Genomic DNA, 13,515 nt, shown 5'->3' with positions numbered 1-13,515 from the left:
GAGATATTCCGGTTCGAGCAGACATGGACAGGGAGATATTCCGGTTAGAGCTGCAGACACGGACAGGGAGATATTCCGGTTTGAGCAGACACTGACAGGGAGATATTCTGTTAGAGCCGCAGACACGGACAGGGAGATATTCCGGTTCGAGCAGACATGGACAGGGAGATATTCCGGTTTGAGCAGACACTGACAGGGAGATATTCTGTTAGAGCCGCAGACACGGACAGGGAGATATTCCGGTTCGAGCAGACATGGACAGGGAGATATTCCGGTTACAGCAGACACGGACAGGGAAATATTCCAGTTCGAGCAGACACGGACAGGGAGATATTCCGGTTCGAGCAGACACTGACAGGGAGATATTCCGGTTAGAGCAGACACTGACAGGGAGATATTCCGGTTACAGCAGACACTGACAGGGAGATATTCCGGTTAGAGCCGCAGACACGGACAGGGAGATATTCCGGTTAGAGCCGCAGACACGGACAGGGAGATATTTCAGTTAGAGCCGCAGACACGGACATGGAATATTCCGGTTTGAGCAGACACTGACAGGGAGATATTCTGTTAGAGCCGCAGACACGGACAGGGAGATATTCCGGTTCGAGCAGACATGGACAGGGAGATATTCCGGTTACAGCAGACAAGGACAGGGAGATATTCCGGTTCGAGCAGACACTGACAGGGAGATATTCCGGTTAGAGCCGCAGACACGGGCAGGGAGATATTCCGGTTAGAGCAGTCACTGACAGGGAGATATTCCGGTTAGAGCCGCAGACACGGGCAGGGAGATATTCCAGTTCGAGCAGACACGGACAGGGAGATATTCCGGTTAGAGCAGACACGGACAGGGAGATATTCCAGTTCGAGCAGACACGGACAGGGAGATATTCTGGTTAGAGCCGCAGACACGGACAGGGAGATATTCCGGTTCGAGCAGACACGGACAGGGAGAAATTCAGGTTCGAGCAGACACTGACAGGGAGATATTCCGGTTCGAGCAGACATGGACAGGGAGATATTCCAGTTCGAGCAGACACGGACAGGGAGATATTCCGGTTAGAGCCACAGACACGGACAGGGAGATATTCCGGTTCGAGCAGCTTTGCAACTGTCTTGTGTTATGCTTGAAGTTGAAACAAAGTGTTTTCTGTGTTGACTGTTGTCTGGTGGTCATCATTTGTGAACATCTCTGCTTTCTGAATGCCACTTGTGTATTTTGGCACCTGAACTGTTTGATCCTGTCTTTCATACAGTTCGGTGTTACATGGATGACATTCCTCATTGTGTAATCCAGAGACCTGGACTAACACTCTACAGATGAGTTCAGATCCCAACAAATCAGCTGCACAAGTTAAATAATTCGTAATTAAAGTAAATTTCAAATTTTAAAACAATACTCATGCATGAAGCTGTTGTAAAAACCCATCTAGTTCACTGATGATCCTCAGGAAAGGAAATCAACCATCTCGACCCAGTCTGGTCCCCTATGGCCCCATTGCCATCGAATTTTAACTGTCTCTGAAATGGCCCAGAATCCCAACCAATTGGATTGTCAATTAGCTGACCCTGACTTTAAGGGAAAGACTTTCAACAAACTGAGTTGTCATCGAACTCAGACAGTTTTCTCTCGGTGTTTTGGGCCTGGCTGTTTACACAAGTTTCACATGTTAATTCTGCAAGAAATGATCTGATTTTCATCTGAATGAATCAATGTTGTCTGCTTCTGCCACATCTCGATCGTTGAGCCACTTGCCAACTGGAATCAGTGCTTCTGCAGAAGTTTGGTGCTATTAAACTTGGAGCCACATAACTTTGGGCCTTGGGACAGTTTCTGACCTTGGTGGGGATGTGCTGTGCTGGTAATTTGCTCACTTAAGTAGGTATGATCAGGACGGTGATATTCCTGGCTTTTCAGGGATAGCCACTTTCGGCTGCATATTGATGACCAAAGAGACATCCTGCTGATGCATTTTGTCCTGCACTCAGGATCAGTGCAATCACCCCCAAAAAATCCAAATAATCATGAGCGCTGTTTATATGAAGGGATGAAAGTGTGCTGAGTGGCTGACAAGTCAACTGTGATTATTTGAGACATTGCTGTGGAGAAAGCAATGGGGAGCTCTGAGTGCTTCAAGCTCCTTGTTGGTACAAATCATCGAACACAGAGAATGAGCAGATTGCTTTTGTTTTCAGGGAATGAGTCCTTGTACAGGAATGGATGTCACTTGTCAAACCACCAGCTGATGAGCCAGATTACAAGCTTGACTGTGTTTAGATTATATTAGATTCCCTACAGTGTGCAAACAGGGCCTTTGGCCCAACCAGTCCACACCAACCCTCCGAAAAGTAACCCACCCAGACCCCCTAACTATACGGGTAATTTAGCATGACCAATTCACCTTATCAGCACATCTTTGGACTGTGGGAGGAAACCGGAGCATCCGGAGGAAACCCACGCAGACACGGAGAGAATGTGCAAACTCTACACAGACATTTGCCCGAGGCTGGAGTTGAACCCACGTCCCTGGGGCTGTGAGGCAGCAGTGCTAACCACTGAGCCACTGTGCCGCTGGTGATCTTCACTTGGTTCTTTGTGTCGTGGTAACGTTCCAGGTTTGGTAACCCAGAACCCCAGGCTGATGTTCTGGTGGGTGGTGCCATGCCTTAGTCTAGGGGAGCGCCTGTCTCATAAACAGGATATCTCAAGGTTTGACCTCTGCAGTGTGTGTTCTTCGAAAACGCTTGCTGGTAAAGGGGCTGATGAATGTTCCGACTGACGGTAGAGTATCAGCAGCCACAACATTTGCTTTTGGGCTGTTATGGTGCAGTGGTAGTGTCCCTCCCTCTGGTACAGGAGGTACAGTTTAATAAGTCTCAGGTGGGGAATCATGTCTCGGAACAGATTATAGAGTCCTACAGCACGGAGACAGGCCCTTTGGTCCAAACTGCTTCATGCTGACCAAAATGTCCATCCACACGAACCCCATTTCCCTGCACTTGGCCCATATCCTTGGAATCCTTTCCTATCCATGTATTTGTCCAAATGCCTTTTAAACATTGTTAATATACCAGCCTCAACCACTTCCACTGGCAGCTCATTCCATATCCGTAGCATCCTCTGTGTAAAAACGTTGCCCCTCAGGTTCCCTTTTTATTCTTTCCTCTCTAACCTTAAACTGATGTCCTCTAGTCCTCAATACCCCAACCTTGGAGAAAAGACTGAGTGCATTCACCCTACCAATGCCTCTCATGATTTTATACACCTCTATCAGTCTCCTAGGCTCTGAAGAAAATGTCCTAGCTTGTCCAACCTCTGCCTATGAGTGACCCCAGCCACCACTTTCAACATTCATTATCTCTTCCACTGACACACACTGTGTGCCATCTACGAGATGCATTGTAGAAATTCACCAAAGCTCCCTTGACACAGCCTTCCAAACCTGTGGACTTGACCACTGTAAGGGCAAAGGCAGCAGATAGAGGGAATTTGTCCACCTCCAAACCTCTCATCATCCTGACTTGGAAAAACATTGCCATTGTTTCTGTCAGTGGGTCAAGATCCTGGAACTGCCTCCTCAGTCATGCTATGGGTGTACCTGCAGTGATTGCAGAAGCTCGAGGAGTTGGTTAGGCCCTGTCTTCTTGAGGGGAATGAAGAACAGCAGGAACTACTGGCAATGCCACTGACACCCACATGGGAGGCCGTTGAGTGTATCACTCATTTATGGGCCTGAAATTAACTCCACTTGCATGATCTTTTCCCATAGGCTTTCAACTAATCATAATTTAGTTTGGAAAGGTTGTATTTAATCTGATTGCACTACTTTTTCAAGCGACGAATTCCTGTTCATAAGAAACGCCTGTGTCATTTTTTTATAAAAATCCTCACATCACCTCTCGCTTTCTTGCTAATTATGTTAAATTTGTATCTCCTTGGTACCAATCCTGATGCCGGAGGAAACAACTTCTATCTTTATTAACTCTGTCAAAACCCATCATGATTTGGCAACTGTTTCTTCAACACTGCTTTTCACAGTAATTATGCAATGTCAGGGCTATCTACATATTCCATTTAGTTCCTCAATTATTCTATTGTTATCTGTGATTATATTTGTGACATTTTTAAATGTCGGAACTGGTTGAGTTGGAGATTGCTGTTCCTGTTGCACTGATCACTGTGAATGGCTAACCCTTAATACTGTGAATGATTCATCGATCTGAGCATTTAGCAGGTCAAATAGTGTCGTCTGAATCATCCACGTTGCAATGAAAATAGTTTGTTTTGAGTGCTGAATGTGCTGCCCAATTAATGCTCTTGCATCGTTCCCTTGGAAAGAAGCACTGAAACCATGGAGTTGCACATTTGCGCTCAGCTGCCAGGGTCTAATATCACGAGGTGTGATTCCTCCCACTTGTATGCTTTGTGTGGGATCCCACCAAGATTGAAATGTTTTCTCGTAAAAGAAACGGCTATATTTTGGAGATGTGATATGGGCATATTGAGGAGATCTCTCTCAGACAACTTAAACGTTTCTGTGAATTCATTTCCACAGCATAGCAGCAGAGAAATTACAGTCCAATTGCAGAGTCCAATGGCCCAAGCGCAGGGGGTGTCTGATGGATGGGTTTGACACCAGTAATTGACTGGGCTGTCAAGCTTGACTTGAAATATGCTCCATTCGCTGATGAGTCACTGTGCAAAATGTTGCACTTTATTTGCAGTTATTTAAAGAGGGGAGATTTTCTTGCAACCCATGTTTTTACTGCTGGCACGAGAGGACTGAATGTGGAATTCAGCAGGATTTTCAGGAACCGTGCTTGGGATGAGGGATTGCAATTGGGATTCAGTGGTGTTAAGTTGACTGTCGCACTGGGATCCGTACTGTGCCCTTCGATCTCAAAGTGTGTGCAAGCCGAAAGAAGTTGGAAGGCCGAGGAGGAGAAGAGCTTGAAATGATTTGATGTCCTGCGTTTGAGTGAATTGGGTTGTGAGACTGTGCACTCAATCTTGGAGACCAGTTGAGCAGAGAGGTGGAAGGACAGAAGGAAGGAAAAAGCAGCTAGTCCCACCAACCTCAAGGTAATGATAGTGAGGTAACACAGAAAAAGCTGGTGTTAACATGCTACTGGGTTTCTCTCTGAGCCACTCTCACCTTAACCAATCTAAACCACTGCAGGAGATCCCTCCGATCTCAAATGATCCATCCATTCCCAGTCATGCAGCACCCTAATTCACCAAAGCCTGGAGAGAGTCAGCACAGAAACAGGATTGAATTAGCCTCAAGTCAGTCCCTCCTCTCCAAACAGCCCCCTCCTTGCCCCTTTTCAATGTTGTAAACTAGCACAAAACAATCCTTTTGTGGTTTCATAGACTTCCTGTCATGTCCCCCCTCAGTCTAAGCTGCTGCGTAGTAAACAGAATTAGAGTCCATCCAGTGTGGATACAGGACCTTTGGCCCAACAAGTCCACACCAACCCTCCAAAGAGTAACTCACCCCAAACCATTCTCCTACCCTGTGTTTACCCCTAACTAATGCACCTAGCCCACACATCCCTGAGCACTGTGGGCAACTTAGCATGGCCAACTCACCTGACCAGCACATCTTTGTGATTGTGGGAGGAACCCGGAGCATCCGAAGGAAACCCAGGTCCCTGGTGCTATGATGCCCCTGTCAAGTAAACAGGTCTGTGGATTTGCAATTCAGTACAAGTCTGGAAGAAGGCATTTCTGACGGTGTCGTCAAGTGTAGGGGGAGAGAGAGAGAGAGAGAGAGAGAGAGACCAGGAAATTCGAATGAAAGGGGAGGGATCCAGAGACATGATTATCTGTCATGTGCCGGCAGACTGGAGGAATTTGCAATCCTGCTGATCCAGGAAAGCACCTTTACTCTGTCAGAATACGTTAGTAATGGAATAAAATATTCTCCTTGTATTGAAGGGCAAACCCAATCAACACCTGAGGCAGAATGGAACGAGGGAATAGCTGGAAGGGTGGAAAATACTCTAAGAACAGTTCATTAGACAAATAGTTTTAATTGGATGTTGAAATGAGCATGCGGAAACAATTTGCTCATTGACTGTGTTTGTTGAGGCTTTTGTTTGAATGCCTGATCTTCTTCTGAAAACGTTGACCTTGATTTGGATGCTACTCATTGAATCCCTGCAGTGTGGAAGAAAACCATTCGGCCCATCGTGTCCACACTGACCCTCTGAAGAGTAACCCTCCCAGATCTGACTCCCCGCAATATCCCCGTAACCTGCCATTTCCCACAGATAATCCATCAAGCTTGCACATCCCTGAACACTGTGGGCAATTTCCCATGGCCAATCCACCGGATCTGCACATGTTTAGACTGTGGGAGGAAACCAGAGCACCCGGAGGAAACCCACACGGACACGGGGAGGATGTGCAAACTCCACACAGTCAGACAGTCGCCCGAGGGTGGAATTGAACCCAGGTCCCTGGTGTTGTGAGGCAGCAGTGCGAACCACTGAGCCACCGTGCCGCCCTACTGTCCATGTCTGTGACTCTATGGAGTCAATCCCCAACAGGCAGCCTGGAACTTGTGTCCACGAGATTTCAGGAGCTGTCATATTTTCTGATGCTGCTGACTTGTCTGCCCAGTCGTGTTTCTTCAGGAAGTGTGAAGTAGCATTTTTCAGGACTGTCAATGAGCAAGGAGCTGCGTGTGTCTGTGTTTTCTGATGTGGGGGTTGTGAGAGTGTGAAGGACGTCTGTAAAATAAAATTCAGAAGTGTGCTCAGCTGAGGGAGAGTAGTTTCCTCCCTCCCCTTGTCTGATTGTGTCTGACAGAGTTCCTTTGACGATGCGGTGAGTGAGCACATTTGGAGGTCCAGCAATCCTTGCTGCACTCTCGAGGGGGGTGGTTTCACCATATGAATAATCAGTTGTTGGTGCATCCGTTTGGAAAACCAGAGTGTTCAAATGATGAGCTCTGAGTTTAATAATTACACATAATCGCACTGGTCGTTAAGTTCCAAGTTCAGAAATGACTGTGTAATAGCAGAGGAAGACTTGAAGCATCCATGCAGTGTTCCTCCGTGATTTTAATGACCGTGTTCCAAGGGCCTATGTCCTGTCTTCATTACGATAATATCCGAAGATATTAAACATCTTGTCTTGTAATGTTGTAAATATAATGTCTGTGTTGCTGCCTTTTTAGATCTTTCTGTGCTGTGACTATTTGTTTTCAAACAGTTACGAATCTGTCACTGTTGTGGCCATTACAAGTTTCATGAGTGCTGGAGTCTGGAACAATCAGATAGGAAACTGTGGGTATCCTCCCCATTCGGGATATGGTCCATTGCTGGTCAAACCTGTGGCTAAAATGAGGCCTGAATCGAATAATCCCAGTGCCTGAAAATGCTCACAGCTGCCTCCCTGCTCCAACCCACTCCTGATGGAATCAGGGATCACTACGAGCGACAGACGTTCAGGGCCGAGATGATGTGGGAGAGCCAGAAAGAGGCACAAGTGGATGGTTAATAATCCCTGGAGGGTCTGACAGGAGGTTCCATTCGGGAGATGGTGGACTGGTTAACTGCAGCTTATTGTTGAAGCACCCGTGCATCCCTGTTTGAAGGGAATGAGGAGTTACTCAAGGAGACGATATGAGCACTGGTACGGTGACTGAGATAGCATTGAGTAGCCCAGCTGAAGAAGCGTGCTGCTGCAGAGTTGATGGGCTGAATGGTCTCTCTATTTGCATTGACACTTTGATTCTGCAACCATGTTCAATGATAGGGTGGGGCAAGACTGGGAGTATCTGAATGACTTCCCATTCAAGTGACCCTGGCTGATTGCCATTGACTTGTACCACAGTGTCCTGCTCAAGATGCTGCATTCCGACTGAGAGCTCAAGTGTTGTGTACCTTGTCAAGATTGTATTATTCAAACTGGGAAAGAAATGGTTCACATCAGTAATGTACTCTCTGACAGGATACTGGGTACAGATTAGATTCCGTACAGTGTGGAAACAGGCCCTTCGGCCCATCAAGTCCACACTGACCCTCTGAAGAGCAACCCACCCAGACCCATTCCCCTACATTTACCCCTTCACCTAATACTACGGGCAGTTTTGCATGGCCGATTCACCTAACCTGCACATCTTTGGACTGTGGGAGAAAACCAGAGCACCTCAGAAGAAACCCACACAAACACTGGGAGGATGTGCAAACTCCACACAGACAGTTGCCCGAGGCAGCAATTGAACCCGGGTCCCTGGCGCTGTGAGGCAGCAGTGCTAACCACTGTGCCACCGTGTCTCCCTAATCTGTTGTTTTTCCCAGAAAAAGAGTTGAACTAGTACTTGGAGCAATGAAAATATGAGGGATTTCATGCAGGAATGTGGGAGTTTGATGAACTGGATTACTCTTGGCAAGATGTAGCTCAGATTCTGTGTACTGAATGGCCTCATTCTGTGCCTGATGTACATTGATCAGTCTGTTGCTGTGCTCTTGCTTCTGCTAACACGGTGTTATGAATATTTAGTCGTTTTGTTTGCAAGCATAAATTTTGAACAGAAACCGTGCCACTCGAGCCAGCATATCGAGAGCTTTGCACTTCTCGTCTTTTTACTAATTGATGCTTTTTCTCCCTTGTTAAATTTGCAGGTGGAGAGAGATTTTGAGCGAGAATATGGCAAGCTTCAGCAGTAAGTATAAGACTGAGAATTAAGCACAACCGATAACAATGTGTTGTCGTTTGAAGCTTAAACATCCTTAATTTTTGTGTTTCATGCGCGCAGTATTTATGACTAGAGTTGAAATATTTAATGAAGACAGAAATCACTATCTTTCCAGTGTCACTTGCGAGACTGATGACTTTTTCTTTCCCCTTGTTTCCTGTTCAGGCTGGAAGATCAGATTAAGAAACTTCACAAGGACATGAAGAAAAGCACTGAAGCAGATATCGGTAGGACTGTGCACTTGCCCTGAGCAGAACTGGGAGAGGTGTGGGTTATGTGGAAAGCAAACCTCAAACTGCCTGCAGATAGGGAGGCAAGCCAATCTTCACACCACATTCAAAAACATCTTTTTGTCTCAGTTTGCCAAGGAGAAGGTTGGGCAAAGAACGATAAAACAGGCACAGACTTTGTGCTTGATGACAAGGTGTAACAGGAATGAGGATTCTCTGCTCCCTTTTCAGAGCGAGTTCGGAAACCTGTTCCAAAGATCCATAACACTCCCAGAAATCACAAATTTTCTGAAATGTAAGTTATTTCCAAGTTGACATTACTAAAAAGCACAATCTCTTGTTTCCCTCACACAGCTCATATAAATAATCTAACCATGTGTCCACAGATCTTTTATCATTTAAATACTTCGTCCTTCAGGTCAGCCTCAGTAACAAAAGAGCTTTTCCTGACCTTTGATTTCATGACAGGGTTGTTTAGAACTCAAGAAATACTTCTATGTAGCTCCTGGTGTAGGTAATGTGGCAGCCAATTAATGTACAGCAAACAGCATTGAGGTGAATGCCCAGATAATCTATTTTCTGTAATCTGGAGAAAATTGGGAATTGCTGGACCTGTGAAGTAAAAGCAAGCAAGTGCTGGACATTGTCAGGGGATGAGGCAGAATCTGGGCAAGGGAAAACCAAGTGAGCATTTCAGCTCAATGACCTTTGGTCTGAACTCTGCTGGAAGATGTGAGACAGTCGTTGAAATAACTGCGCAGACACCAGTATGTCATCACCCTTTGTTTCGATGTGGCGAGCCCTTGACACTGATCCAGCTCCCTCAGAGTCAGCTCTCAGAGTGAAGACACTCTCTGCTGCTTCTATCCAGCCTATTTGGATCAGGTGAACAGCCCCAATCAGGGATCTCCGATTGTCGGACGTCCACCTGGTTGACCTTGCTCCAAACCACTGCAGTCATTTTCCAGAATCGCCTCAGTCTTGTTAGCCTTTCCACAGATGCTGTTTTCATCTGTTAGCTGGATTCTGTTTGAGGGTGAAACATTGGCGAGAATGACATGGAAAACATTCCCTGCCTCCCCCAGTACTCCAACAAAAATAGTTTTTGTGGTATCTTCCCATTTCTGTCCAACAGATAATTTCTGGGGTCGTTCAGCTCCATGTCTGTGTCTGCTGAGATTTGGTGAGAGTTGCTGCAGACTCTACTCCTGACAAAAGGAAGATTAAGTCAGTAGGCTGCATCCCATGCAACACTGCTAAATTATTGAGAGCATGCTGTTTCATATCACATGACAAGGAAAGATATCCTGCAAAATACATTCATGGAGGAACTTTGAATGAACATGAATTCCTCTTCATTTTACCTTGTCGTTGAGTGATTATAATTTCTTTGTTTTTGAAAACAAGTCCTCTACTTGTCAGGAACCAATCAGAGGTTGGTTAGGTAACCAAAATATTGGTGAAAATTCAGGCCCATGTTCCAGAGAGTGGGTCAATGGCATCAAGGATGTGCTGACTATCAGTATGGTGGGCTGCAAGAGAAACCACTGGGGCCTCCCACAAGGCTGTTGTCATATAATTAGGACACATGCATGGAGCTGCAAATCATGGCTCCTTGAATGATGTCAAATGCAGTACTTCAGAACCTCAAGATGTGCTTTGTTTTGCCTGAGCTCTGGCACCTATTATACTTCTACAGCAACATGAGAGGTTTGGATGCACGTTATGTAATGGAGCTAAATGGTCACTGACAAAAAAGAAACAGTGAATGTTGCATGACTCACACTAAAGTGATAATTGACACTTTGCAACTCAAGCTGGTTGTTTTATTTTAAAATATAAATGTTGGATGCTGCAAATAACATCCCTCTAATGTCTGTCTTGTCTTCAGCCTGACAATACAGGTAGCTGCCTTTTGAGAAACCAGTTTTTCAGAGAAAAGCAATTGAAACATTCTTGATTGCACCACCTATATTTGCTGATTTACCAGATAGATCCACCAAAACCTGTCAGTTCTGTAATGCTTTTTAGAACCTCAGGGAATCCCAAAGCACTTAACAGCTAATTCAGTGCTTTTGCTTTTGAGGTGTTTATCAATTTTCCTGCTCCTCGGATGCTGCCTGAACTGCTGTGCTTTTCCAGTACCACTCTAATCCAGAATCTGGTTTCCAACATCTGCAGTCATTGTTTTTACCTAACACTATAGGAAGCACAATTTGCATGCAGTCAAGGTATTGCAAGTAACAACATGACAATGACCGGAAGATGTATTTCAGTGATCCAAGTTGAAGGTTCCATTTTCGTTTGGACACTTTGGAGATTCTTTTCACATCCACCAGGGAAAGCAGAGGGGATCGAGATTTCATGTCTCCCTCAGAAACTGTCAGGTGAAATGACATGCCCTATTCTGGAGCAGGACTTGAATTGACACATCTCTGACTTAACTGTGAGCTGCTGAACCCCAACTGATCTGAATATTGTCACGCCACGGGAGCACTGCTCGACTCGGTGTTGAATAGTTCAGTCCCAAAGTCACATGTCTGATAATGGAACAACATGGAACCTAAGTGCCAGTATATTACTTTCTTGCTTTTCCAGACAAATTCATGTGTTGAAACTTAACTCGGTCTAGACCCTACGATTCTGTGTTGAAATTGAGGATGAATTTCCTGCACAAAATGAAAGCAGGGGTGCTATTAATAATCTGACCACATGAGTTGCAATGAAGGGGTTAGAGAGAGTGCTTTGGGAGGGTGTAGCAGGGTGGGAGAACTGGAGGATAACCCTGCCCTGAGGGTGCAAGGAGAAACAACTTCTTGAGCACGAAAGGGATGAAAGGGTACGGGGACAGAATGCAAATAGCAGACCAGGATGGATGATCAGCTGTTCTCACACTGAATGGTGGAATAGGCTTGAAGGGGCGAATGCTCCTATATTCTCTATTTCGATCTAAACACATTTTCACAGTAGTTCTCTGTGTTATTTTAATGGAAGCACAAACCCATTTACACGAATGAAGTCGTGTTGCGTGTTGCCATTTGTCACAAAGCTGTACCTTTACTCAAGGATACTGTGTCCTTGGTTTTTTTTCTCAGAGGGGTAAACAACTCCGGCTCCAAATCAACTGGTTTGCTCCAGAGATGAAAGGCTTTTTTTATTTATACATAAACAGATGAGACTTTAGGCCAAAGCTTTTCTATTTTTAGAGTGACCTGTATAATGAAAGGAGAGTGGTCAGTCCTGAAAACTCAAGTTAAGTTTGAGTCAGTTCAGCAGTGGAGCTGTGTGGAAACAGGCTGCTAGACTCTCTCTCTTTCTGCCCTTCTAACTTCATTTTGACTGTGTTTAAGGGGTTTGTTTATTGAGACTGTTGTGTGTATTTGGAACAGCATTATGAAGTCTAGTTTGGATAGACTGAGTTCTGTGGGTATTCTCTATTCAATACTTTGTGTCTCATTGTGTAATTTTATGAATAAATATTTGTCTGTTTTAAAATCTGGCAGCCATCTTGCTAACTTCGGGTAATTTTCACTGTACACTTACCAAAACAAATTGCAAAGTTAGTTTGGGCTGCCTGCTTAAGAATATTTTGAGTGGTCTGGCCTAGTCCATGACACATTAAATGTTCACTCACCAATCATCAGTTTTGGTTTCAGTCTCCAGTCACATGGAATTACTTGGCAGAATTGAAGTTAGGTGTGTTCTTCACATAAGTGCCTTAGATTTTTTTTTTAAAAAGAAGTTCTGTGATATTCTTTCCAGCCATGTCCAAGTCAGCGGTGAAAATCTCTTCGGATTTGCTGGCCAACCCTTTGTGTGAACAAGATCAGATGTTTATGGAGACGGTGACCGCACTGGACACTGCAATGCGCAGAATGGATACCTTCAATCAGGAAAAGGTTTGTAATTAACTCAGATTTAAACTTGACATGATCTCAGTGATATCATATGTGACAACAATAGGAAGCTTGTTTGATGTTTCTGGTGCCTCATTTGTCACTCAGTGGCAGTCAGTCCTGCATCAATAAATCACAGAATCACAACTAGGTGATTCATTGGTTAGCACAACTTCAAATCAGCCAGACAAGATAGTGTGCTTCTGTGAAAAACCATCAGGTTTCCAAATACCCCAGGATGCCCTGAGTGTAACCTGATTCACACTGAGGCTATGTGTAACTGAGTTTTCATACCCTCCAAAGTAACCTCGCTCACTGTCCAGTTGCCAAAAGAATCACAGTGGGTTTTGAAATGGACACCGTAGCTTTTCACAAGAAGCTATGGGTTAAGTGCCACCCTGCAGTTTGAGCACATCATCCAGGGCTGTCACTCCACTGCAGGGCTCAATGAGTGCAGCATTGCCAAAAGTGTTTGTCTTTCAAATGAGACATTACACCCAGCCTCTGCCTGCTGGCTCCCATGGAGGTGGTCTCAAGAAGGATTTGCAGTAGTGTAAAGCACAGACCTGAGCCCAAATGCCACTGGTTCATGGACTATCGAAATCGTAACGCTGCAAATCGACTGAGCTGACTGGTCTTTTATTTTGGATGTACATTTCAATCTCAGCAGAATTT

At 45.1% G+C, this 13,515-nt stretch overlaps 1 protein-coding gene across 2 annotated transcripts in view; it reads left to right on the top strand.

Annotated features, from left to right (window-relative positions):
* Window positions 1–13,515, top strand: part of bin3 (bridging integrator 3) — a 133,210-nt gene that overhangs the window by 30,794 nt on the left and 88,901 nt on the right. For both annotated transcript variants that reach the window (XM_072553905.1, XM_072553907.1), the window contains exons 3-5: window positions 8,641–8,681; window positions 8,880–8,941; window positions 12,707–12,843. In XM_072553905.1, the coding sequence (XP_072410006.1) occupies window positions 8,641–8,681; window positions 8,880–8,941; window positions 12,707–12,843 (240 nt within the window). The remainder of the gene's footprint in view (window positions 1–8,640; window positions 8,682–8,879; window positions 8,942–12,706; window positions 12,844–13,515) is intronic.

The sequence above is a fragment of the Chiloscyllium punctatum genome, chromosome 35, assembly GCF_047496795.1.
Source record: "Chiloscyllium punctatum isolate Juve2018m chromosome 35, sChiPun1.3, whole genome shotgun sequence".
Classification (NCBI taxonomy): Eukaryota; Metazoa; Chordata; class Chondrichthyes; order Orectolobiformes; family Hemiscylliidae; genus Chiloscyllium; species Chiloscyllium punctatum.
The sequence above is the reverse complement of the archived record's forward strand: the minus strand, read 5'-3'. Positions and strand labels throughout refer to the sequence as shown.